Here is a 27738-nt window from a genome sequence, read left to right on the forward strand (position 1 = left end):
TATATGTGGCCGCAGACCCCCCATCTCAAAATATGTTGTTGTTCCAGTGACCCATAGAAGCAAATATTTGAGTTAAAAATGTTTGCTTTAAAAATACATATATATTCATAGATTTGCAAAAAAAATTCACAAATAAAAAAAAATAGCAGATCTACAAGTTCATAGCGCGCTATGAACTTGTAGATCTGCTTTTTTTGAATAGCCAAAGTATAACATAATGGTTAAAGTGGTTACACAGATGCAGAGATGCACAGATTTGAATGATTTGTTTTTCTGTTTCGTTTATACCGATATTTTGTGAAAAAGTGCAAAATTCAAATCAATCAGAAAAACCTAGATTTTTAAGATTTTCCAAAATAGAACATTCTAAAGAAACTAATTCACTTTTTGTAAACTTTTGAAAACAGTATCATGTTCAAAGCCATCATTATTATTATTTTTTTACATCTTGTCCCTTTAAAACTCTCCTGGCTTCCAGCCAGATGATTGTCTGCCTTCAGGACTGTTCTGTTCTTCTAAAATAATTTGGTTTCCTCATTTTCTTTTCTCCTTCTGAGAGTCAGATCCTGACTGTTGATAAACTCTGATGCAACAAGTGCCTTTCACCTCAGCGTTGCCAGATCTTGTGAGAGAAACACAAGCAACCGGGTCTACCAAAACAAGCCCTAAAAGACATGACTATCAGTTTAACCACTTTAAACCTAGTATATGTACATCGGCTGTTTGGAAAAAAAAGCAGATCTACAAGCTAACAACGTGTCGCCCTGCGATGTGGGGTGTTGGGGGGTCCTCGGCACAAATATTTTCCGATGGGGGTCCGTGGTGAGAACCACAGGTTTAAACGACAATTAAGAAGCAAGCTCCAAATAAGCAACTACACTTTAGAAACGAGCCCTCCCCCCCAAAAAAACAAACCAAAACAAAACACAACCTGCAAATAACAATATTTAACAAAGCAAGTTTGCAGGAAAAAAAGACGCCCAAAGTCACTTATAATAAGCAGACATGGCAACACTGCAAGCGAGCCAAGGAGAGAAGGGGTTGGACTTGTGGCAGCATGCATGACTAGGCAATGTTTAATTAATCTACACACACACACACACACACACACACACACACACACACACACACACACACACACACACACACACACACACGTTTTTATTACTATACTTGTGAGGACACACAAATGTCAGGTCAAAAATAGTTGTAAAACTTGCTGAAAGCATGTAGAGCTTGCAGATCGGCTATTGTTCGGTGTGTTTGTGACAAACGTCTAACTCCCAACACCTAAACTTAACATATAATTGGACCGGGCGGTCGCCCTAACAAGTTTCTCACTCGTTCCTCTATGCTGGATAATGGGAGACAAGGATACAACACACAGGGTTGTAGGGCTATAGCCTTTATGACTTCAAATGGCAGATCTGCAAGCAGAAAATCGGCTATTTTCCAGTAGCACACACACTCACACGCACACGCATGTGTGCCAAATGGCCAGTCCGCCCCTGATTTAATTTCACACACAGTGTGTATGAATTAGGGGTGGGACGATATGGGTACCTCACGATACGATATGTATCACGATATTAGGCCCACGATAACAATATATAACACGATATCTGAAAATGCCGATATATTGCGATATCACGATATATTGCATGAAATTTCACCAACGATATATCACGATATCTGAAAATATCGATATATTGCGATATCACGATATATTGCATGAAAATTCACCAACGATATATCACGATAGTCCTTGTATTCAATTCATAAACACATAAAATAGCACCAAACAGATCAAAATCATCATTACACAAATACAGAGTAGGAAAAACAACGTATCACAAACTTAAAAAAAAAAAAAAAAAAAGTTTCTTTTTTTTTAATATCGATATTTTCTGGGAGGATATCGATTATTTATCGCGGGAGAAAGTATCGCGATCGTCCCACCCCTAGTATGAATGCTCATGAAGCTGGTCTTCAGGGGAACGTGGTGTATGAGCCTGAAAAAATCTACTTCAGGGACACTGGGACATTCCCTCCTGGTCTGGTGTTGTCTTTTTAATCTGCTGTCTGAGTCTTATCCACTGATAATCAACATTATTTAACCCATTAAGGCCGGGGAACGCGTCTGTGGCATTTTCAGATTTCTTTGGCAATTCAAAAATAGCAGATCTACAAGCTCATAGCGCGGCACCGAGTGCCGCGCTATGAGCTTGTAGATCTGCTATTTTTGAAAATGAATCGTGAAAGTGTGTGCAAATCTTTGAATATATATCTTTTTATCTCAAATCTTTGCTTCTTGGGGGTCCCTGGAACAACATATTATTTTGAGTCTGGGGGTCCGTGGCCAAATACATATCATTTTGGGGGTCCTTGACATGAGAAAGTTTGATGACCACTGATTATAGCAACGTAAAGTTTTTAAATAAACTGTTAGGATTTAGAAGACATTTGTAGAATCCCCCCAGAAGCAAGGATTTTTTGTTACAAATGGTCGCTTTAAAAATATATATAAATAAAAGATTTGCACACATTTACACCATTTTTCAAATATTTCAGATCTACAAGCTCATAGCGCGGCACTAGTATCAGATCTCATAGCTATGTTCCCAGTGTTAAAGGATAAAAAATTTACCTCATCATCATATAATTGGTCCTCACTAATGCTCATGATAAGATGACACCAATTAACTGTCTAGTGTCTACTTCCTCTGTGTCTCAGAGGAGGGCTGTGGACAGTTCAGAAACCTGCCTACCAGTGACATCATTATTCTTTTGCCTGAGTCACAAAAAAAAAACATTACAAAAAATGTCGTTGACTTACAACTGGGGTGGGAACGGCATGATCGTTTCAATAAGGATAGAGGCATTTTTTTTACCAGAAGTGGGCCAGTCAGTGTCATGGAGAGCTGAGTTGTGCAAAGAAAAGAAGAAAAAAAAACGTAGATCGGCCATTTTCAAACGTCCAAAATGTATATAGGGCTGAAGTGGGTAAGTGTATGTTTTGTAATAATACTCAATCTACAAAGTAACTAGTAACTAATGTTTTCAAATAATGGTATGGCCTCAAAATTGTACTGAACCCATTAAGACCTTTGCAGGGCGATTCTGCAAAATGTCTTCTAAATCCTAACCGTATTCTGAAAAAAAAACGTATGTTTCTATATCAGTGGTTCTCAAACTTTTTCAGGTCAAGGCCCCCCAAAATGATATGTATTTGACCGCCGACCCCCATCTCAAAATAGTTTGTTCCACGGACCCCCCAGATACAAAGATTTGAGTTACAAATGTTCGCTTTAAAACAACATATATTCAAAGATTTGCACACATTTTCACAATTTTTCAAAAATAGCAGATCTACAAGCTCATAGCGCGGCACTCGGTGCCGCGCTATGTGCTTGTAGATCTGCTATTTTTGAATAGCCCAAAGTGTAAAATAATGCTTAGCTCAAATCAAAAAGTGACACAGATGCGTTCTTAAAGGGTTAAATACAATACTTGAGTAAATATACTTAGTTACCTCACACCACTGGTTCTGATTATATATGTTTGTGTGTTTTTTTTTAACCCTTTGCGTCCAGGCTTGTGTCAGGAGAAGGTGGCTGCCTTTACGAAGCGGCTGCGCTCGGAGCCTCGCTACCTGCTGGCCCAGAACGTGTCCACGTGCATCGACCCCCTGGAGGTGTGTCTGCACCGGCAGACCGTCCAGGACACCGTGCACATCTTCCAGCACTCTGTCCCCACCGAGGGCAAGCCTGTCACCAACCAGAAAAACTCAGGTAAGGGCACGGTCACGCCAAACCGTCCCACGGAGCATTTTTAGACGAGCTATTAGACGTCTAAAATACGTCTAAGGGCTAGAGGCTAAAACCGGGTTATAATTGGTCTAAAAGTGAAAGTTTTTTCAACGTCTATTCTTAGCCTAGACGTTGATTAGCTGTTTTTTAAGCGTCTATATTTAGACTAGTGATGCGCGGGTTGACCCGTTACCCGCGGGTCAACCCGCGGTGCGGGCGGACAGTCAAGATTTATGCGGGTTGCGGGTGTTGCGGGTCATCAACACCACTCTCACACGCAAAAAAACAAACACATTTAAGCCTATTATTAATATTTGGATAAAACTACCATAAAACCCATCATAATTATTTAAAGTTTTTATCATGATCTGACAATGTCAGTGTGGGTTCATTCCTGACAGCCTGATGCTGCTGTGTCTCACAGCGCTGCAGTTATCCCACAGATCAGCCTATTCTTCGTACCATGGTGTTGCGCGTTGAAAATATCAGACCTACAAGCTCACAACACGTCGCAACGCGCCGCGTTGTGAGCTTGTATGTCTGCTATTTTCGATACGCAACAACACTGCCATACGGCGAAGCACAAATGAAGCTACAGTGGTTAGCACTTGATAATGTCAGTGGTGGTACCCCTCTGGTGCCCCTGTGGTACCACCTGTTTTTGTGGTACCGCTTTTTTCTATGTGGTGCCACTAGATGGCGGTAGAGAGCAACTAATGCCCAGACATAGGCATGTTGTGTCTATTTGAGACAGGGCTGCTTTCAGTCAACAAATAGAAGCTGCAATTGAAGCTGAACTTGTTGAGAAGTGAAACAAATAATTGTATGGGTTATATTATCAAGATGTATTTTGGTAAATTGCACTCAGTGGGCTATTAAATATAACCCTCAGGAATGAAACATTAAATACATACACAGGGGTTGACACTAAGGTCTCAGAGGCACTTGCCCGTCGGGCAAGTACAGGTCATTTTCTACTTGCCCACAGGTCTTGCCCACTTGCCCGAAAAGTAAATCGTCCTTTATAAAATGATAGGTTAAATTTGAATTACCGTTCAATTAAACACTTATTTTTTACTTTCTACTTGCGAATTATGGGGCTGCACGATAAAAAATATCTCAATATGTATGCCAAATATCTAAATAGCTATGAATATGACTATGGGTTGAACGTAGGGTAAGTGGTATTTTTTGATTAAAGCAAAAAGGGTTTTGCTATGGGTTAAGCTCTATATTCTGATAGTACTCATTGCTATAGAGTGTTTGTTCAGTAACAGGGGTCTCTCTGTCTCTCCAGCTCTTTGATAGACAGAAAATAAATGTCCAGTTAGGTGACACGATTTCAGCCAATCAGGAGAGAGTACCCATTTATCAGCTTCATTTTTATAATGTTCCAGTTCCAATTTTACATGCTCATTTCTTTGTGTCATCACCTCCAATTTCACTTGTTTAATCTGTATCCTGTCTGAGTTCTCTGTCCTGATTCGATAAAATTGGTATCCTGACCCGAAAAGGCATTTTCTGTTTAATAAAGAGCTGGAGAGACAAAATGTGCATCTGCCCGTGGGGCAACCAGATAGCAAACTTCACTTGCCCTACCATTTTATTTACCTGCCCCGGGCAGGCGGGCAGGTCTTAGTGTCAACCCCTGCATACATTTTACTTAAGTAAAAGTAGCAATACCACAATATAAAAATACTCTATTACAACTAAAAGGCCTGTGTTCAAAATGTTACTTGAGTAAAAGTACAAAAGTATTGGCATCAAAATATACTTAAAGTACCAAAAGTAAAAGTACTCCAATGTTTGAAAGTAGCCGATCTACAAGCTTGTAGATCGGCTATTTTCAAATGGTATAAAATAGGGCTAAAGTGGTTAATGTATATGTTTTATAATATAACAATTTATATCTGCAAAGTAACTCAAGTTTTCAAACAATTGTAGTGGAGTAAAAGTACAATATTTGCCCCTGCAGATGTAGTGGAGTGGAAGTAAAAGTGCACTAATACTCCAGTACAGTAAAAAAAACACCTCAACATGTTTCCCAAGGTTCTATGCAACCCAAGTGGGTATCGAACCCTGACCTCCAACCTTTGAGAAACATTGCATTAACCACTAGACTACCAGTACAGATGCAAAATAACTGTATGAGATGAGAACACAGTACACACAGAATGGGGCATCTGACTTCCAGCTGAAACAGTGCAATGTTACTTGAGTAAAAGTACAAAGGTATTGGCATCAAAATATACTTAAAGTACCAAAAGTAAAAGTACTAAAATGTCTGAAAGTAGTCAATCTACAAGCTTGTAGATTGGCTATTTTCAAATGGCCTTGGTAAGAGAGAGAGGGAGATTTGAGGTAAGGGGGAGGGGATCTTGAAGTGAATTGATCTACTCTACCAAGCCGAAACAGGTTATGCTAATGCACACATCCTGTGAAGGAGGCTGTCTGATCTCAGAAGAACTTGGGCTTGACAGTGAAACACATTTAGTGAGCTGTAATCTTTATATTTCATAGATAGTGGCACTTCTAAACCTGCATTTTATGGATGTAGGCATATTGCCACTTTAAAGATAGGCCTATAGTGTTTAAACTGGTAAACAGGATTGTAAGCCAGTCTCACTGACCACTACACTAGTGGTGCAGTTGATGTGATGTGTACTGATATATACTTAAAGTACCAAAAGTAAAAGTACTAAAATGTTTGAAAGGAGCCGGTCTAGCTTTTAGATCGGCTATTTTCAAATGGCCGTGGTATAAAATAGGGCTAAAGTGGTTAATATGTATGTTTTATATTATAACAATTTATATCTGCAAAGTAACTAAAGTTTTAAAATAATTGTAGTGGGAGTAAAAGTACAATATTTGCCTCTGCAGATGTAGTGGAGTAGAAGTAAAAGTGCACTAATACTCCAGTACAGTAAAAAAAAAGACCTCAACATGTTTCCCAAGGTTCTATGCAACCCAAGTGGGTATCGTACCCTGACCTCCAACCTTTGAGAAACATTTCATTAACCACTAGACTACCGGTACAGATGAAAAATGGCTGTATGAGATGAGAACACAGTACACACAGAATGGGGCATCTGACTTCCAGCTGAAACAGTGCAATGTTACTTGAGTAAAAGTACAAAGGTATTGGCATCAAAATATACTTAAAGTACCAAAAGTACTAAAATGTCTGAAAGTAGTCAATCTACAAGCTTGTAGATTGGCTATTTTCAAATGGTATAAAATAGGGCTAAAGTGGTTAATGTTTATGTTTTATAATATAATCATTTATATCTGCAAAGTAACTCAAGTTTTCAAACAATTGTAGTGGAGTACAAGTACAATATTTGCCCCTGCAGATGTAGTGGAGTGGAAGTAAAAGTGCACTAATACTCCAGTACAGTAAAAAAAACACCTCAACATGTTTCCCAAGGTTCTATGCAACCCAAGTGGGTATTGAACCCTGACCTCCAACCTTTGAGAAACATTTCATTAACCACTAGACTACCAGTACAGATGCAAAATAACTGTATGAGATGAGAACACAGTACACACAGAATGGGGCATCTGACTTCCAGCTGAAACAGTGCAATGTTACTTGAGTAAAAGTACAAAGGTATTGGCATCAAAATATACTTAAAGTACCAAAAGTAAAAGTACTAAAATGTCTGAAAGTAGTCAATCTACAAGCTTGTAGATTGGCTATTTTCAAATGGTATAAAATAGGGCTAAAGTGGTTAATGTTTATGTTTTATAATATAATCATTTATATCTGCAAAGTAACTCAAGTTTTCAAACAATTGTAGTGGAGTAAAAGTACAATATTTGCCCCTGCAGATGTAGTGGAGTGGAAGTAAAAGTTCACTAATACTCCAGTACAGTAAAAAAAACACCTCAACATGTTTCCCAAGGTTCTATGCAACCCAAGTGGGTATCGAACCCTGACCTCCAACCTTTGAGAAACATTTCATTAACCACTAGACTACCAGTACAGATGCAAAATAACTGTATGAGATGAGAACACAGTACACACAGAATGGGGCATCTGTACTTTACTCCACTACAATTGTTTGAAAACTTTAGTTACTTTGCAGATATAAATTGTTATATTATAAAACATACATATTAGAAGTGCCACTATCTATGAAATATAAAGATTACAGCTCACTAAATGTGTTTCACTGTCAAGTAGTTGGGGGCCCCGGGGAAAAAAAAGGACCGTTTGGTTCAGATTCTCGCAAATTCGCCAAATTTGGCACAGATGTTGTCCATACCGTACTTAATCATTTTAAGATGGGTGCCAAGATTGGCGCCCCATGGTACTGCCATATTGCGCAATCCAATATGGCTGCCACCCGAAAAAAACAAAAAGGCCTAGAATCATAAATGATACCACTTTTTAGGGGTTTTCTGGGCCGTAAAATCTGATTCTGGTGTTATTTAAATGATTTGAGGTCAAGATTACCCCTCAAGGTCAAGTTTACTCATCAAAGTTAGTATATAAAGGTAATATCGGGGTAAAATTCAGTATTTCTGGTGCAACATGCCAGATTCTACCCCCATTTTTTTTTCTCATTATAAGCTATACTTGTATGTATCAATGTTTCACAATTCAAAACAATCAGATTCTGGTTTCATCTCAATGATATGAGGTCAAGTTTACCCCTCTAAGTTAACATAAAGGTAATTTTGTGTCATAAAAAATAAAATGGTATCATTATTTATCGGAAATAATGTTTTGCCATTTAACCTATTTTCAAACTTGTCTGAGAGACAAGGCAGGAGTCAAACAGTAACAACATGTGCTGTGTTTGCTGAATCAGCCTGCCAGTTAAACCAGGTGAAGGTAGCCTAATGAGGCTGTACTGGTGATTCATGGTGCACATACAAAAGACAGGTAAGTTGTAATGTTAGCAAAAGTGCATGCATTTTCTGATAGACAACATAATGAAATTAGTGTGTTGTTATAGTTTCATGGTGTGAATACTGTCTTTTTCGCAAGGATGTACTCTCGTTCATCGATGTGGTACAGCAGCTAGGCAACCCCTTCCTTGCTACAAGCCAGGAGCTTATTGCACTCGATACACAGAATGTCATGGAGCCGGCAGTTGTTGCTTCTTTAGCTCAAATCCATGAAGCCGGCCAGACCCTTCACGCAGCATATGTCAAGGAAAGATTGGAAATGGCTTCAGTACCAGTATCTGATACCGTCAAGCGGAAAAACATGCTAACATTCGCCAACCGAACTGGCCCCAAGAAAAAAGGTACAAAGGACAGTGGCATACAGAAGCAGAACATGGTTTTAATCACACAACTGTTCCTTTCACTCCAGTCACGTCCCAATGCTGACATGACAGACTTCTTTCAATTCGAAAATCAGAGAGAGCCACCGAGCCTGGCGGACAGAGGGTCTCTGCGATCTGGGACAAAGTCTGACATTCTTCAATGCCTCAATGCTAGCACAGGTCGTGCAGCTTCTGCCAAACAAGCTACCGTTGTGGTGTTGGATATGGCAGCAGTCATCCACATGGTGCGCCCCACAACAGCAAAGACATTCAGCGAGTATGTCTTGCTCAACATTACACCATTTCTGGAGGCCCAAATGACAACTAGTACCCAACGCATTGATGCTGTATGGGACAACTACCCAGAGGAAAATAACCTAAAATATCTTACACAGAAACGGCGTGGGAATGGTTCACGGACAAAAGTCGGTGATGGTAGCACTCCAATCCCTAAGCATGAATGGAGTGGCTTCCTAAAAAACGAGGACAACAAAAAGGAGCTCTTCTCATTCATCAGCACACAGATCTCAAAGAATGACATGCGTGGAAAGCTCCTTCTGACTACCCGCTTTGAGACTGTGCTCTCCAACATGCCTTGTGATGTCACAAAACTACAGAAGTGCAACCATTCTGAGGCAGACACCAGGATCCTCCTGCATCTGGCACATGCAGCAGAGCAGGGTCATACAACAGCCTTTGTTCGCACCGTAGACAGCGATGTTGTCATTTTGGCAATCCGTTTTTTCGAGACCCTTGGCCTAACGGAGCTCTGGGTGGGTTTCGGTACTGGTCGAAAATATCGTGACATACCAGTCCATACCATCTACTCTGATCTCGGTCCATCAAAGTCATTGGCACTACCCCTCTTCCACAGCTTAACAGGGTGTGACACAACTTCCCAGTTTCTTGGATGTGGCAAGAAGACAGCTTGGGCAGCCTGGAGAAGCATACCAGACCTCACCAACACACTAGTTGCTCTCACAAACACCCCTGACCTCTTCAGTCTTGAGTCTGTGCATATGCAGAACATTGAACGATTTGTCGTGCTCATGTACAGCAAGGGGTGTGGTGCAGCTGGTGTCAATGGGGCCAGACATTGCCTCTTCACCACTGGAAGTAGATCACTGGAAAACCTCCCACCTACCCAAGCTGTACTGTTCCAGCATGTCAAGCGAGCGCTACTGCAGGCAAGTTTCTACTGGAATCAGGCAACCTCGGTCCAGCAGGAAATTCCTGACTTCAGTGAGTGGGGCTGGCACAAAGATGGCACTGGCACATGGCAACCACTGTGGACCACTCTTAGTGATGCATCAGCAGCATGTGACCTTCTTGTGCACTGTGGCTGCCTCAAGGGATGCATGGGAAGGTGCAAATGCCACCGTATCGGTGTCCGATGCACAATCCTCTGCAAATGCGAAGGTGGGTGCCTTAATAATGAAGATGACAGCCAGTAACTCCACACCTTGCAAGGGATGGAGACACAAAGAATGTGAAAGACAACATTGTGATCTAACTTTTTGATTTTAGCAAGTTTTACGGAGTAACTATTTTGATTACATTGTCCCCTACTGTTGTTTACTGTTGTTGAAGTTGGACTTGTATTAGTTTGTTGTTTATAATAAACAATCTACTGTTTTGAGTTGTGAAACATTGATACATATACAACTACAACTTATAATGGAAAAAAATAACTTTTTGGGGGTAGCATCTGGCATGGCGCACCAGAAATACTGGATTTTACCCCAATATTACCTTTATATACTAACTTTGATGAGTAAACTTGACCTTGAGGGGTAATCTTGACCTCAAATCATTAAAATAACACCAGAATCAGATTCTACGACCCAGAAACCCCCTAAAAAGTGGTATCATTTATGATTCTATGACTTTCCGTTTTTTTTCGGGTGGCAGCCATATTGGATTGCGCAATATGGCAGTACCATGGGGCGCCAATCTTGGCACCCATCTTAAAATGATTAAGTACGGTGTGGACAACATCTGTGCCAAATTTGGCGAATTTGCGAGAATCTGAACCAAAAAATCCCCGGGGCCCCCGACTAAAGCCCAAGTTCTTCTGAGATGAGACAGCCTACTTCACAGGATGTGTGCATTAGCATAACCTTTTTCAGCTTGGTAGAGTAGATCAATTCACTTCAAGATCCCCTCCCCCTTACCTCAAATCTCCCTCTCTCTCTTACCAAGGCTATTTGAAAATAGCCAATCTACATGCTAGACCGGCTACTTTCACTCCACTACAATTGTTTGAAAACTTTAGTTACTTTGCAGATATAAATGATTATATTATAAAACATAAACATTAACCACTTTAGCCCTATTTTATACCATTTGAAAATAGCCAATCTACAAGGTTGTAGATTGACTACTTTCAGACATTTTAGTACTTTTACTTTTGGTACTTTAAGTATATTTTGATGCCAATACTTTTGTACTTTTACTCAAGTAACACTTCACTGTTTCAGCTGAAGTGAGATGCCCCTTCTGTGTGTAGTGTCTTGTTATCACATACAGCCATTTTATCAACTATATCAGTAGTATAGTGGTTAGTGAATGTGACCTACAAAGTTAGAGGTCAGGGTACGCTTCCCACTTGGGTTGCATAGAACCTTGGGAAACATGTTGAGGTGTTTTTTTTACTGTACTGGAGTATTAGTGCACTTTTACTTCCACTCCACTACATCTGCAGGGGCAAATATTGTACTTTTACTCCACTACAATTGTTTGAAAACTTGAGTTACTTTGCAGATATAAATGATTATATTATAAAACATAAACATTAACCACTTTAGCCCTATTTTATACCATTTGAAAATAGCCAATCTACAAGCTTGTAGATTGACTACTTTCAGACATTTTAGTACTTTTACTTTTGGTACTTTAAGTATATTTTGATGCCAATACCTTTGTACTTTTACTCAAGTAACATTGCACTGTTTCAGCTGGAAGTCAGATGCCCCATTCTGTGTGTACTGTGTTCTCATCTCATACAGCCATTTTGCATCTGTACCGGTAGTCTAGTGGTTAATGAAATGTTTCTCAAAGGTTGGAGGTCAGGGTTCGATACCCACTTGGGTTGCATAGAACCTTGGGAAACATGTTGAGGTCTTTTTTTTTACTGTACTGGAGTATTAGTGCACTTTTACTTCTACTCCACTACATCTGCAGAGGCAAATATTGTACTTTTACTCCACTACAATTGTTTGAAAACTTTAGTTACTTTGCAGATATAAATTGTTATATTATAAAACATATACATTAACCACTTTAGCCCTATTTTATACCATTTGAAAATAGCCGATCTACAAGCTTGTAGATCGGCTACTTTCAAACATTGGAGTACTTTTACTTTTGGTACTTTAAGTATATTTTGATGCCAATACCTTTGTACTTTTACTCAAGTAACATTTTGAACACAGGCCTTTTAGTTGTAATAGAGTATTTTTATATTGTGGTATTGCAACTTTTACTTAAGTAAAATGTCTGTGTACTTCCACCATGAAACACAGTTGTGTTTAAAGAAACAATTGCTTTTGAATTCATCCTAAGGACTCTGCATTATTTTCTATGTTTACAAAAAATAAAAATTACAATCAATTTTAAATGCAATCACCCTTCCCCTGTTGCTAATAATGTACTATAGGGTTCATGGACTCACATGCGCCACATCGTGGCCGATCAGCCACACTACACCTAAAAAAAAGGTGTCAAATGTGGCACCACCAAGTAGTGGTGGTGCCTCTGTGGTACCACAGAGGCACTCAGATGGTATTACTGCCGTTATCAAGTGCTAACCACTGTAAACACAGCTGCATCTCCTCCTAATCAGCGCTGCGTACGGGTGGTTCGCTCGGGTGTAATGGTAAACAGAACCGGGGTCCCGAAGTGATAGAATATGAACCAAGCCGGACCCACTTGACGATAATAAAACCCGTCAAAACCAGAACTCGTATGGGTCGTGGATATTATACAAGCAAGCACAGTGACTGTCTGTCTGCAATGGATAAAGTGTTAGTGGCGAAAGTTGGTGACACACATTGCAGGCAACTAAGGCAAGTTATCAACCTCCCTTGCGCCATCATTCATGTATAACATTAACAAAACTAAACACAAGCTGTAGGTTTTGCATATTAAGGTTGAATGAGATGTAAAGGCCACAACATATATTAATTTGTTTATACTGATGTGCGAATAGGCTACGGTGTCGCGCAGCAGTTCACTCACTCATGAGTCATGATTATCTACTTTTTTTTCACCGCGGGTCACAGGGCGGGCCGAGTCGTTGATTTATACATCGTTTTGTGGCGCGGGTTGAGGTGGGTTGGGGGGAGGGTCATGAAAAAACCCGACACGCGCATCACTAATATAGACCGTTTATATCATAGCCGTTGAAATGACGTCTATAATATTATAGACGGTCTATAGACGCTTAAAAAACAGCTAATCAACGTCTAGGCTAAGAATAGACGTCTAAAAAACTTTCACTGTTAGACCAGTTATAACCCGGTTTTAGACGGAGGTCTAACCCATTTACTGCCAATCACGTAGATCTACGCGAACCGCTTTAAAGCCGCCACGTGCCAATCGCGTAGATCTACGTGAAGTGAAAGAAAAAAAAAGAAAAAAGAAAAACTCTGGCACTGGCTAAAAAAATATGACAATACCTCTGGCAGTTAATGGGCTAATGGACGACTATGGCTCAGTGGGATGGTTGCCCGCTGTTAAACTCAGGCTGTGTGCGCCTGACAGTTTTTTTTTGCAGCCAGTATTGTATGGCATGTACCAGCAGGCGTATAGAACGCATAAACGCAAGATGTGCGCGACATGCGGAAAGATGCGCAAGACCATGAATTTGCATGCATTTGCATTGACAAATAGGGGTGTGCCGATATGTCGTCCCGCGATATATCGCGATACGTTTTCGTGACGATATGTATCGTTTTGAAAAAAAATATATCGTTTTCAATTTTTTTTTTTTTTTTTACAATAATAATAATCAGGCATGCAAACAGCCCCGAGGTGAAAAGGGCGACAACATGTTTTTTTTTTCGGGTCAGGTGTCACACTATTGCCCTATTTGGATTCAAAACGGCTATTGTAGCTGAAAAGCTACAAGTTTGCATATCTGAATAATGCAAAAACAGAATTATTTGTTTGCATTTGCTTTTTTTCTCCCCCATATATTTTTCATAATAAAAAAAGTGCGTATCGTATCGTATCGAAATCGTATCGAAGTTGTGAGCCAAGTATCGTATCGTATCGTTTTGGTGAAATTAGTCGGCACACCCCTATTGACAAAGCATTGGAAGATTCCGCCCCATAAGTCAAATAAAAGTGCGGCGTGACCGTGCCCTAATATAGCATACGTATGTCACCAACCAGAACAACTCAGGTAATAGCTAGGTTGACCAGAGACGCCCCGGTTTGGCCGGGATTGCCCCGGTTTCAAGACGATTTACGAGCTCAGCTGCGACGTGTAGTCTTCACCAGTGTTGACTTCACCAGTCTCACAGAACTTGGTCCTATGTGTGTAAATGGTACTGAGGCCGAGACCAAATAATGCTGCCACTCTGTATGCTGGAACACCAGCTTCCACTTGCCCTATTGCACAGGCCTTATCCTGAAGGGACAAACGTGGCATCTTTCCATGAGGGCAGGGTTGCTGCTTGGAGCATCAACACAAACTCAACAAAGTTGCAGAACCCATGTTCAGGTGCCAGTCACACACCTGTGACTGGCACTGTAGTGAGCTTGTAGATCGGCTATTAGATTTGAAAGTGTACAATTCCTTGACATGAAAAGAACGACTGCATTAGGTGACTGACTGGTAAAAAAAAACATGTTTTTATGTGCTACATTCATGTTAACTCATTTCCTGCCATACACGCATAAAGTCGTTCTATTAAATAGTCCACTTGCCCGCCAACACGCATAAAGTTGTTCTATTTTAAAAATTAGGCACGCTGTTTTAGGCACCGTAAGTTCGTAACACAGCTTTGTGATGATCCATCGTCACTCAGAGAAGAAGTATGTGGATGTGACATCATTCCAAAGAACATCACTTCCATCTGCCCTGGCGATGGGATTTTCAGAAAAACACCTCAAACTCAGTTGCTGTTTTGTGCATTGAAAACCACCGTTTTCAGCGGTCCACAGCCCCAAAATGTCAGATCGCGGTTGGAATGTTGTCGTTCCTATGGATACACAGATCCCTCCGCCTACCCACAGGGACTATTTTTTTAGTTTTTTTGGAACACAATGTTTCTTGCACGGCGTTTCAAAGATCATCGGATGAAGGTAATTACGCTGGCAAGGGGATAACAAACGATGATTAATACCTTGGCGGGTGATGTGTTAAGAGTTCTCAACAGGCCCGAACTGGGCCAAAACCGGGCCTGGCCGAACAGGGCCCGGGCTGAACAATTACCATAATGTTAATCTAATCAGCGTACCTTTTCGGCCCGGCTGGAAAACGTCGGGTCGGTTAGGGTTGGGTTTGGGGCATAATTTGAGAGCTCTAGTTGACGTGTGTATTATTTCCATTTCCAGGTAGATGTTGGATCTTCTCGTGCCTCAACGTCATGCGACTTCCCTTCATAAAGAAGTTCAACATAGAAGAGTTTGAGTTCAGTCAGTCCTATCTATTCTTCTGGGACAAGGTAAGGATCACAGCCACCACAATGCACTTTGACTATATACCTATATCACTCACATTAGGGACCATATGAACATTACATGTCACGATTAAGGGCGGAAATCGCCAGGTACCTGACGATTCAATTCGATTCCGATTCAGAGGGCTACGATTCGATTTTATATTGCGATTACATACAAACTAATGGAAGAGATGTGTCACTGTCAGCTGGAAGGTTATATTTGCCAACATCAACAATTGCAGAAAACCAACAAGAAGGAACAAAGGCTTTCAATATTCTGATAACCAACCAAAATATGGCTGCTGCGCTGTGCAATTAGCGATATGATGAAAACATTATCTCCCCAAAAAGATAATAATGCAAAATATTACATTTTTTTTTAAATAATAGATTTTTGACATCGATTCATAATCGTCCATGTCAGAATCGCGATTAATCTATGAATCAATTTTATTTTCCACTCCTAGTCACGATTATAGTGGCAAAAGAAATTGTGTCAAAATATGCTTAAAACTTAAAATGCCACTTTTGTTTAACCACTTGAACCCCCAGCATCACTTTTCTGGGGGGAAGGTCAAGCACGGGCTGGCTTTCTGTGCTTGACTGGCTCTGACTGCTTGACTGGCTCCCAGTCAAGGAAAGCATTGACTTAAATACCCCCGCTACCTCTCTGAACTCATTTAACAAGATCTATGGCGACGTGAAAAAAACAAAAAACAACAATAAAACGTTGGCACTGGTGAGTACATTATGAGATTAACCTCTGGCGGTCAATGTGTTAACTACTGAGGCTGTAGCGATTTTTTTTTTTTCTAATAATCTGTCCCATTTGTTTAATTTGTCCTTTTTAATGTCCAATATGTTTCATCTCTATATACTACCCACAATATACTATAATATACTCCATCAGTATGTCAAAACCGCTAGCATCGGAGATCCATAGTTTAAGTGGTCGTATGGTATATACGTCACGGACGCATCCCTTGAGGTTTTCAATACCCAGAAAACTGGCGAAAGTGGCCGTTTTCAATATGTTTTGGTCATTATCTCTGGAACAGAAGGTCCAATCTGCTCAGTTCAAAGCTTGTTGGATGCGTGACTTTGAGGACATTAAGGACACATTTTCGGGGAGGCGAGGTCTTAGTTGGGCAGGCGACCGCCTCTCCTGCCTCTACAGTGGGTACGCCACTGGTCGGCGCTCGGCGCTCGTAAAGACAGTGATGTCACTGAACTGCGACAACTTGTCTGTCTGCCGTCTACCCTCTGCTGTGTTAACATTATGGGTAACTCGTTAAAGTGGCAAATTAAATGTGAAACACATCAACTATTAACCCATTGAGACCTGAAGCCGATTCTACATGTCTCCAAAATCCCAACAGTTTTCTGAAAAACGTATGTTTCTATATCAGTGGTGCTCAATCTTTTTCATGTCAAGGACCCCCAAAATTATATGTATTTGGCAGCGGACCCCCATCAAAATATTTTGTTCCAGTGACCCCCCAGAAGCAAAGATTTGAGTTAAAAATGTTCGCTTTAAAAATATATATATTCAAAGATTTGCACACATTTTCACGATTTTTCAGAAATAGCAGATATACAAGCTCATAGCGCGGCACTCGGTGCCGCGCTATGAGCTTGTATATCTGCTATTTTTGAATAGCCCAAAGTGTAAAATAATGCTTTTTAGCTCAAATCTAAAAATGACACAGTTCCAGATCTTAATGGGTTAAGAAAACAAGAAGATATGTTGACAAAGACACTCCATACATTTGGAAACATATTTTTATTTAAATCAACATCGTCTTCAGTTAATGCAGGATCATTTTAAAAGTAGGCTAACTTTCATATCCTCTCATAGGGAATGCATTGGCAGCTGCAGTTCATCGTTCTAACGGACCTCGAGCAGCGGCGCTGTCTCAAAAGTGGGCGTGAAATTTGTAGTCCCCGTGTGTCTCTATAGGCCAACATAGGGTGACAGGGCCTTCTCGGTGGCCCCACCCCCTCACTGTGGAATCACCCTCAGCTCACATCAGAGCTGCCCCCACCCTCACCATAAAGTAACACTGCCCCCACCCTCACCATAAAGTAACACTGCCCCCATGGAAAGATGCCACGTTTGTCCCTTCAGGATAAGGCCCATGGTGCAATAGGGCAAGTGGAAGCTGGTGGTCCGTTACGCAGATTGCGCATTATTTGATGTCAACCCTGGTGTGTGCCAGTCACAGGTGGGTGACTGGCACCTGTTATAGAAATATTATATTCCATTCGGGTGAAGTTTTAGATCATTTATTAGGAAGATTCAGGCAGAGAGCAACAGCATACAGATCATGAGAAGCAGGCCTCCAGGCCTGCTCCAGCAGCCTCTCCTCCAGCCCCTCGGGGCACAAGCCTCTCAAACCTCCTCCACCACAGTTTGTTATACTCCACATTGTACCAAAGAGGCTATTCTAAATGGTCTTATAAGGTATGGACTAAAGATCAGAGCGACACATACACAGTTACACAAATACACATAGCTGACACAGTGAGAATAGCATGAAGGATTCAGATCAGCTGTTCCATTTACAGCTGTAGGTGAGTTAGATTTAGCACATTCATGTGTAGAGTGGTTGACTAAAGACCCCTACTGTGAGTTTAAACCTCCTTAGTTCAAATACAGTTAGATAGTACAGAAATGATAGAAGAACAGGTTGGCATTCTAATTTATCCATCACATTCCAGAGTTTTTTGTTTTTGTACATGAAAAATCATTTTCATGTACATACGACAGGAAATTCATAGAATGACAAATCAATAGACATTTTACTACCTACATGTTGATACAGTTATCTTACAGAATAGTATTTCTGCTTGTTTGGGTTTGAGAGTTCTTCTCTCATCTTTCTAGAATTTAGTATATGTGAAATCTTCTATCTGGTTGGACGTTAAATCTCTGTTTTTCAAGGCAAAGGGCCCCCAAAGGGTGAGGAACCGGTCTCCTTGGGTTGTTGTCTTCCCTGTTGACTTCACCAGTCTCACAGAACGTGGTCCTAAGTTTGTAAATGGTACGAAAGCTGCATGACACCAAATAATGCTGCCACTCTGTATGCTGGAACAGCAGCTTCCACTGAAGGGGCAAACGTGGCATCTTTCCATGGGGGCAGTGCTACTGCTTGGAGCATAAACACAAACTCAACAAAGTTGCACAACCCATGCTCAGGTGCCAGTCACACACCTCTCAGCAGGTGTGTGTGCTGGCAAGTCGCTCAAAACAAGAGCGATTACCAACAGAAGCATATTTTTGGGGGGCGTTACCCACACGTTTAGCTGTGTTGCTCATTCCACGAATGCCCGATCCTTACAAGCTGTACCTCGTTGTAAAGGTGACTAATCAACGATAAAAATGATGTAAAACACGATACCAATTGTTATTATTGAAGTGGAGAAATAATTGACCAGAGTTATTACGTTTCCAAACTTTTTGTGGGCTGTTTAGTTCTTCCTAATAAAGTAGTTTTTATCCTGTTTCTATAAAGAGACTTTGAGTACCTAGAAAAGTGCTATCGTATGTATTATTAACATTCAGCCAAAGATTGCAGGTTTCATAATGAATTAAAATATCTGCGATACCATTATTGTGAGCGTTTTTATCACAATAAAATGTGTGTGTGTGTGTGTGTGTGTGTGTGTGTGTGTGTGTGTGTGTGTGTGTGTGTGTGTGTGTGTGTGTGTGTGTGTGTGTGTGTGTGTGTGTGTGTGTGTGTGTGTGTGTGTGTGTGTGTGTGTGTGTGTGTGTGTGTGTGTGTGTGTGTGTGTGTGTGTGTGTGTGTGTGGTACTCAAAGGTTTTACTTAAGTAAAAGTACCAATACTGCCATATACAAATACTCTGTTACAAGTAAAAGTTAAAAATTCACTGAGTAAAAGTATTGGTATCAAAATGTACTTAAAGTACCAAAAATAATGTGAGCTTGTAGATCTGCTATTTTCAAATAGCCTAGGTATAAAATAGGGCTAAAGTGGTTAATGCATGTTTTATAATATAGTGTGTGTGTGTGTGTAAAGCCATTGTTCAGAGCTTTACTACTATGAAGGACATTGTGGAACCAAAGCCTCTCTTTTGTCACCGTTTGTCCAGAGCTGACGTCACCGTGTCACTGTCACATGCTCTCTGTGACCTCCTGACCTCCTACACCTCTTTGTTCCATCTCATTGTGTGTGTGTGTGTGTGTGTGTGTGTGTGTGTGTGTGTGTGTGTACACACACACACACACACACACACACACACACACACACACACACACACACCTCTCCTAAAACCTGTGTGCAGACACGTTTTAATTTAAAGCATTGATTCTCAAACGTTTTTCATGTCAAGGACTCAGCAGGGGCGGACGCACTGTAGGCCAAGTCAGGCCCGTGCCTTACCTCGAATACACTGAGCCTTCCCTCCGCCAGACAGCTTTTTGTGTATCTATTTACTATGAATATCGCCCCCTGTACTTAAGGCCGACAAACAGCTTAATACACATCCATTCTCTCTCTACGTCCTGCGTGTCTGGAGGATGTTGTGTCTTTTGAGCCAATGTGTATTCTCAGAATCCCATTTCACACTCGAGTGTGAAATATGTCTGTCTGTGTCCCTCAGCAGAACCTGTTTTCTACGTCATGACATAAACACACAATATAAACACCACACACAATGTCCAGGCTGGACTCGTTCTCTTGATTCATTTTTGATTCTTGAGACAGCAGAGAGACAGCAATGGCACCGGCGTAAAAAAAAAGAAGTTTGTCCGGATCGACGCGAGGACGCCTTGTACACGGCCGCCACGGCCTGAACCGCATTCAGGACGAGCTGCTTGAGGCTGCAGCATCAGTCCTGCTGCTTGGTAAAATAAAAGCTCAACTCAGTGGACAATATTTTGCAATAGGCCTACTCACGGATGAGTATAAAGATCTTTCCAAACGGGCACTAGCTAGTTGCAGTTTGTATTGGATTCATAGATGGAGGACTCATCAAAGAGCGGGCAGTAGGATTTATTGACACCGCGGATGCACGGGGCATCTGTTTTTGGAAATTATTGAACCCCCTCGAGTTGGATCAAAAACTCTGTGTTGGGCGTTGCTGCTATACTGCCACGTATCTGCCTGGCCTTACTCATAGAGAGATCCTGCGTCCGCCACTGGGACGCAGTGGTGGAAAGTAACTAAGTACATTTACTTAAGTACTGTACTTGAGTTCAATTTTGAGGTATTTGTACTTAACTTGAGAATTTCCAATACTTTTACTTCTACTCCACTACATCTCGGATCCAAATATTGTACTTTTACTCCGCTACAATTATTTGAAAACCTTTTAGTTACTAGTTACTTTGTAGATTTAGATTATTATTACAAAACACACATTACCCACTTCAGCACTATATACATTTCGGCCATTTGAAAATACCAGATCTACAAGCTCACAATGTGACACATTGTGAGCTTATAGATTGCTATTTTCTAAATATATTTTTTATACTTTTGAAAACTTGCACATTCTGCACAATGACTACTTTTACTTTTTGCACTTTAAGTACATTGTGATGCCAATACTTGTGTACCTTTTACTCAAGCCAATTTTGAATTTGCGACTTTTACTTGTAACAGAGTGTTTCTACATTGAAGGATTTGATACTTTTACTTAAGTAAAACAATTGAGTACTTTTTCCACCACTACAAGGACAACCAAGGTTTATATTTTCGCTTGTAAAGCAAATAAAAGATGTGTTATTTTTTTTTCATTTACTGCTTTCTATAGTTTTAGCAATTTTCGCGATCTTTTTTACAGTGGGCGGGGGCATTCTGTCCAGTGGCTAAATATGCATTTTTTACACAATAAAAAAGGTCCCGTGGTCTTTGATAGCTACTGTAAATAATAATAAAGAAAACACCGGGTTATTGTGTAAAAAAATACATATTTAGCCACCGGACAGAATTCCCCCGCCCACTGTAAAAAATATTGTGAAGATTATTAAAAAAAAAACATAAAATTTAAAAAAAATATAGAAAGCAGTAAATTAAAAGTTTTTAACACTCACCTTTTATTTACTTTTAATTACAATCTAAAACATAAACCTTGGTTGTTAAAAAAACAAAGTAGTCCTTTAACCACTGAGCCAATAGAGCCTTCCTGCTTTGAAATATAATGTCTTATTTGTGTCTCTCCATGTCTCATCACACACACATATATATACTGTCCTGCGCTGCCCCCTCCAGGTGGAACGCTGCTACTACTACCTGCATGCCTGTGTGGAGTCGGCTCAGAGGAAGGAGCCTGTGGACGGCCGTCTGGTCCAGTTCCTCCTCTCCAACCCCACCAATGACGGAGGACAATGGGACATGCTGGTCAACCTCATTGGTCAGTTAGTTTTTCTTCTTCTTCTCCTTTGGAGCGGTCGAGGGAAAGTGTGGATTTTAACCCATTAAAGACCGGGAACGCATCTGTATGTCATTTTTACATTTTCAAGATTTTTTGTAGATCTGCTGTTTTTTGAAAAATCTTGAAAATGTGTGCAAATCTTTGAATATATATTGTTTTAAAACGAACATTTGTAACTCAAATCTTTGCTTCTGTGGGGGTCCCTGGAACAACATATTTTGAGATGGGGGTCTGCGGCCAAATACATATAATTTTGGGGGTCCTTGACATGGAAAACGTTTGAGAACGACTGATATTATAGCAGCAGAAGTATAAAAAAAAAGTTAGGATTTAGAAGACATTTGTAGAATCCCCCAGAAGCAAAGATTTGAGTTACAAATGTTATATATATATATAATATATTCAAAGATTTGCACAAATGTTCATGATTTTTTAAAATAATCCACAATGCCACGCTATGAACGAGAAGCTATGAGCTTCTCGTTCGACGAATATCAAAAATAGCCAATCTATGAGCTCACAACGCGTCGTGTTGTGGGCTCATGGATCGGCTATTTTCTGTATTTAAAAAAAAAGTTTGCCTAAATGTTTTCTATCAAGCTGGACTGATATCACATTGAGTTGCATGGTTGTTGCATGGTTTTGATGTTGCATGGTTTTTATTTGTTTATTTCGATGGGACAGAGCATAAATAATACAGAAAAATTACAAAACACAGTTTCAAGCAAAAAAAAGGATCTACAAGCACACCTACCATAAAGTGCAGTGTTGTTTAATAATGGTCGCAACAAGCCTGGTTGCCAAGCAACCATTTCTTTAGATTGAACTTGAAGGATGGGAAAGAAGGAAGGACTAGCTCTTATGGCCAATGGGAGATTATTCCACATCGTGCTTCCCAGAGTCTCACAGCTCCGAGGCCTAAAGCATACATGGGCAACTGGCGGCCCGGGGGCCACATGCAGCCCCCACCTTCACTTAATGCGTCCCGCAGGTTAATATCAGAATAGTGACATATTATTGATTTCAGCTACAATTCCAAACATGCTGGAGCAATTCATCAGATTTTTCACACGGCCATTTACTATTAGCATACGCACCATATGACGACGCCCGTTTTTAACTTTCCCAAAATGCAAGCTGTTTATTAGCGCTTTTATGTCAACGCCGGAGATTTGGCGTTTGGCCTATGGGAGCTATCGTCGCCATGGTTATAGCACCCCAAGCTATGGGATGAATGATCAAATGAATGATGTAAACTGCGCACGGGCTGTTACACAGAGAACGCTGAAACAAACTTACACACACACTGCGTTTCATGAGAGGGAGGGCGCTTTAGATAACCTCTTCATGCCACAAGCACGCAGATTCACATGCGCAATGTTCTAATCCAGGTGCGACGAGGCCGGCTGGCCGTGTGTGTGTGTGTTCACTGTGGGTTTGCGACGGGTTGTGTGTGTGTGTGTGTGTGTTGGAACTGTTTTTGAGTGGGTGTGTGTGTGTGTGTGTTCGCTGTGGGTCCACAGCGCGGCGACGGGAAGCGTGCGCGTGTGTTTTGGGGCGGCAGTGGCTCAGGGGTAGAGTGGCTGGTAGAGCGGGCGGATGGGAACCGCAAGGTTTCCAGTTCGATCCCCGGCTCCCCCAGAGTTAGTGTAGAAGTGTCCTTGAGCAAGACGCTGAACCCCTAATTGCTCCCGATGAGCAGGTTGGTGCCTTGCACGGTTTCCTCCGCCATCGGTGTGTGAATGGAATCTATGTAAAGCGCTTTGGATAAAAGCGCTATATAAATGCACCATTTACCAAGTATAAAGTCACTTTCTATCCCTGATATACTGTGTGTGTGCACAGCACAACTGCACATACTTTGGGTGCTCATATCCCCGGAACGCGTATGGACTAGTAATATGTAAAACATTATGTTATATAAAACATTGTGATACTGTCATTAACGTGAACCCTTTCCCTTCCTAATGAACAGAGAAGTACGGAGTCATCCCAAAGAAGTGCTTCCCAGAGTCTCACAGCTCAGAGGCCTCGCGTAGAATGAACGACATCCTCAATCACAAGGTGCTTATTTAAGCAATATTACACAAGAGGGTGTGCTTTACCGTCATTATTGGCACGCCAGTGATGCGGTCAGGAACGAGGCGGAGCCGAGTTCCGCAAGCATCACTGAAGTGTGCTTTAATGTAGGTAAAGCACACCCTCGAGTGTAATATTGCGATTATACAACAGTTACCAACAAAACACATCCAAATGTATTCATATTGTGGGGCAATTCGTAATACAAATGTTTCGCTATTATCCGTTTCCCTGTAAAGAGAAGAGTTTATTTGACTGAGACATTAAATAGTCCCTGTAGCAGCGCTCTGAGGCACCGTCTCATCAACACAGCTGATTCCAGTAGGCTATATGCTCCGTCGTACGACCGTGTCACGTGGCCAAAATAACTGATCTACAAGCTGACAACGCGTCGCGATGTCGACGCGTTGTGAACTTGTAGATCGGCTATTTTCGCCGTGCGATACCTTCGTACGATTAAGCAATATTACACGAGAGGGTGTGCTTTACCAGCGCTGTGTGTGCTGTGTGTGCTTTACCAGTGGGACAGCGTGACGTCACAGCACAGCTGTGCCATATGTGGTCTAATCAGGTGCGGACTGCAGTGTGATTAGGCCCGTGCTATCATGCTGGTTTGAAGCACGGCTAGATAGCTATTTCGACCAATCAGATTGCTTGGTCGGAACTACCTGTTGTATAATTATACACACTGTCTGTCTGAATGAACGACATCCTCAATCACAAGGTGCTTATTTATTTATACACACTGTCGTGTGTATAAATTCATAGGCATTTAGCAATTCATCATTCATGGATCAAATCAGTAATTGATGAGGCAATGGGAGTCGAGACGATATTCTAGGTGGTGACGGTTATGCTTTAATCCAGTAAGACCAGGAAAGCATCTGTGTCATTGTTAGATTTCTTTGGCTATTGAAAAATAGCAGATCTACAAGCAGAACATAGACCGAGTGCCGCGCTATGAGCTTGTAGGTCTGCTATTTTTGAAAAAAAATTATAATCTTGCAAATCTTTGAATATATACATATTTAAAGGGAACATTTTTAACTCCAATCTTCGCTTCTGGGTGTAACAAAATATTTAGAGATGGGGGGTCCACGGCGAAATACATATCATTCTGGTGGTCCTTGACATGGCAAAGTTGGAGCAAAGTTGGAGAGTTACAAATGTTCGCTTTAAAAATATATACATTCAAAGATTTGCACACATTTTCAAAAATAGCAGATCTACAAGCTCATTGAGTACTGAGCGCCGCGCTATGAGCTTGTAGATCTGCTATGTTTGAATAGCCAAATGAATGTAAAAATGACACGGATGTGTTCCTGGTCTTAAAGGACAACTTTGTTTTTTTACAACCAAGGTTTATGTGTGTTAAATTTTTTACATTTACTGCTTTCTATAGTTTTAGCAATTTTCGCGATTTTTCTTTTTTACAGTGGGCGGGGACATTCTGTCCGGTGGCTAAATATGTATTTTTTTTAACACAATAACCGGGCGTTTTCTTTATTATTATTTACAGTAGCTCTTCTAGCCCCCAATAACTCACATCTGGCCATCAAAGACCACCGTACCTTTTTTATTGTGAAAAAAAATACATATTTAGCCACCGGACAGAATGCCCCCGCCCACTGTAAAGAATTTCACTTTTAAATTGCTAAAACCATAGAAAGCAGTAAATGAAAAAAAAAAAACTAATCTTTTATTTACTTTAATTACAAGCTATAATATAAACCTTGGTTGTAAAAAAACTAAGTTGTCCTTTAATGGATTAATGCTACATGGTATCATGAGGAGAAGTACAATAACACTCATGTCGATGGTACGGTAGATCAGACCACTAGTTATACTATCTGCTACAAGGACGAGCTGAACCATATGTCCCGTGGTGTAAAGTAACTAAGTACATTTACTGAAGTACTGACTATTTTCTTTCCAGGCTAGTACTATCGGTCAACAATCTGCTCCCTGTCTCTCCAGCTCTTTAATAAACAGAAAAATGCATCTTCAGGTTGGGTCAGGTCACAAGGGAGAACTCGTACAGGATAAACAAGTGAAATTGGAAATGATGACACACAGATATGAGCAGACAAACAATTGGAACCGAAACACTATATAACATTGAAGCTGATAAATGGGTTTCTCTCTCCTGTTTGGAGGAAATTGGCAACCCACCTGGAAATGTGTTTTCTGTTTATTAAAGAGCTGGAGAGACATGGAGACTCCTGTTACTGAACAAACACTCTATAGCAATGATTACTATCACAATATAGAGCTATTTAACACCGTTACTGAACAAACACTCTATAGCAATGATTACTATCACAATATAGAGCTATTTAACACTGTTACTGAACAAACACTCTATAGTAATGATTACTATCACAATATAGAGCTATTTAACACTGTAACACCTGTAAGGGTTCATTTGGTTCCATTTGTACACTCAGAGTTAAGGGGGTCCTTGCAAATAAAACATTTGAGAACTGCTAGCACTAGTTGGACACCTTATGTGCCATAGTGTCTTTAGTAAATCAGTGTCATACATATTGTGAAGAAAACCTGGAAACTTGACATTCAGTAATTGGGTCTTATGATCAAAATAATGATAAAATCTAAAATTTGACACAGACAAGACCAAGTCTTACGGACATATTGATGACCCCTGGTCCCTGTGTGTTTCAGCTGAGAGAGTACTGTCTACGACTGAGGAACATGGTGGACAGCGACTCTACCAAAGCTGAACTGGCTGACGCTGTGGACGGCATGATCGAGGAGGTAAGCAAAAGTGGCCGTTTTTCAAGACGTTTTGGCCATTATCTCTGGAACAGAAGGTCCAATCTGCTCAGTTCAAAGCTTGTTGGATGCGTGACTTTGAGGACATGAAGCACATAGTGACATATTTGGATGGGTTTTGGGGCCTACAAGTATGGTTATTGTTTGGGCCCAGTTAGGGCCCGGCCTTTATTTTCAGGCCCGTTGAGAACTCTACTGTCTATAGGCTATAACGTGTCTCGTCTTCACAGACATATCGGAACCGTTCGTCTGTCGCCACCGCACGTTTAACGGTCTCTGCCGTTTACATGTGTTTCCACATGTGAATGCAGCACGTCATGAGGTGCTGCGTTCTGCGCTGCTCCGCCAAGCCCCATAGTCCTAATACAATCAGACTATTGGAGGAAACCATGCAAGGCACCAACCTGCTCATCAGGAGCAATTAAGGGGTTCAGTGTCTTGCTCAAGGACACTTCCACACTAACTCTGGGGGAGCCCGGGATCCAACTGAGAACCTCACGGTTGCCATCCGGCCACTCTACCCCTGAGCCACTGCCGCCCCAGTAGTGTGTGATGTTATTTAAACAAATCTTGTAGTGTGTGTGTGTGTGTGTGTGTGTGTGTGTGTGTGTGTGTGTGTGTGTGTGTGTGTGTGTGTGTGTGTGTGTGTTTATGTTTATGGTAATCTGATGAGAGAATCTTACAAGATTATTCTGTAGTCTGTGAT

General features: G+C 40.9%; 1 protein-coding gene across 1 annotated transcript in view; it reads left to right on the forward strand.

The window, feature by feature from the left end:
- Positions 1–27738, forward strand: part of blmh (bleomycin hydrolase) — an 85256-nt gene that overhangs the window by 3796 nt on the left and 53722 nt on the right. Inside the window, 5 exon segments of the mRNA XM_080428749.1 lie at positions 3594–3791; positions 15653–15762; positions 21998–22139; positions 24136–24224; positions 26922–27014. Of these exon segments, the coding sequence (XP_080284875.1) occupies positions 3594–3791; positions 15653–15762; positions 21998–22139; positions 24136–24224; positions 26922–27014 (632 nt within the window).

Source organism: Gymnoscopelus braueri (assembly GCF_963280865.1).
Source record: "Gymnoscopelus braueri genome assembly, chromosome: 5".
Classification (NCBI taxonomy): domain Eukaryota; kingdom Metazoa; phylum Chordata; class Actinopteri; order Myctophiformes; family Myctophidae; genus Gymnoscopelus; species Gymnoscopelus braueri.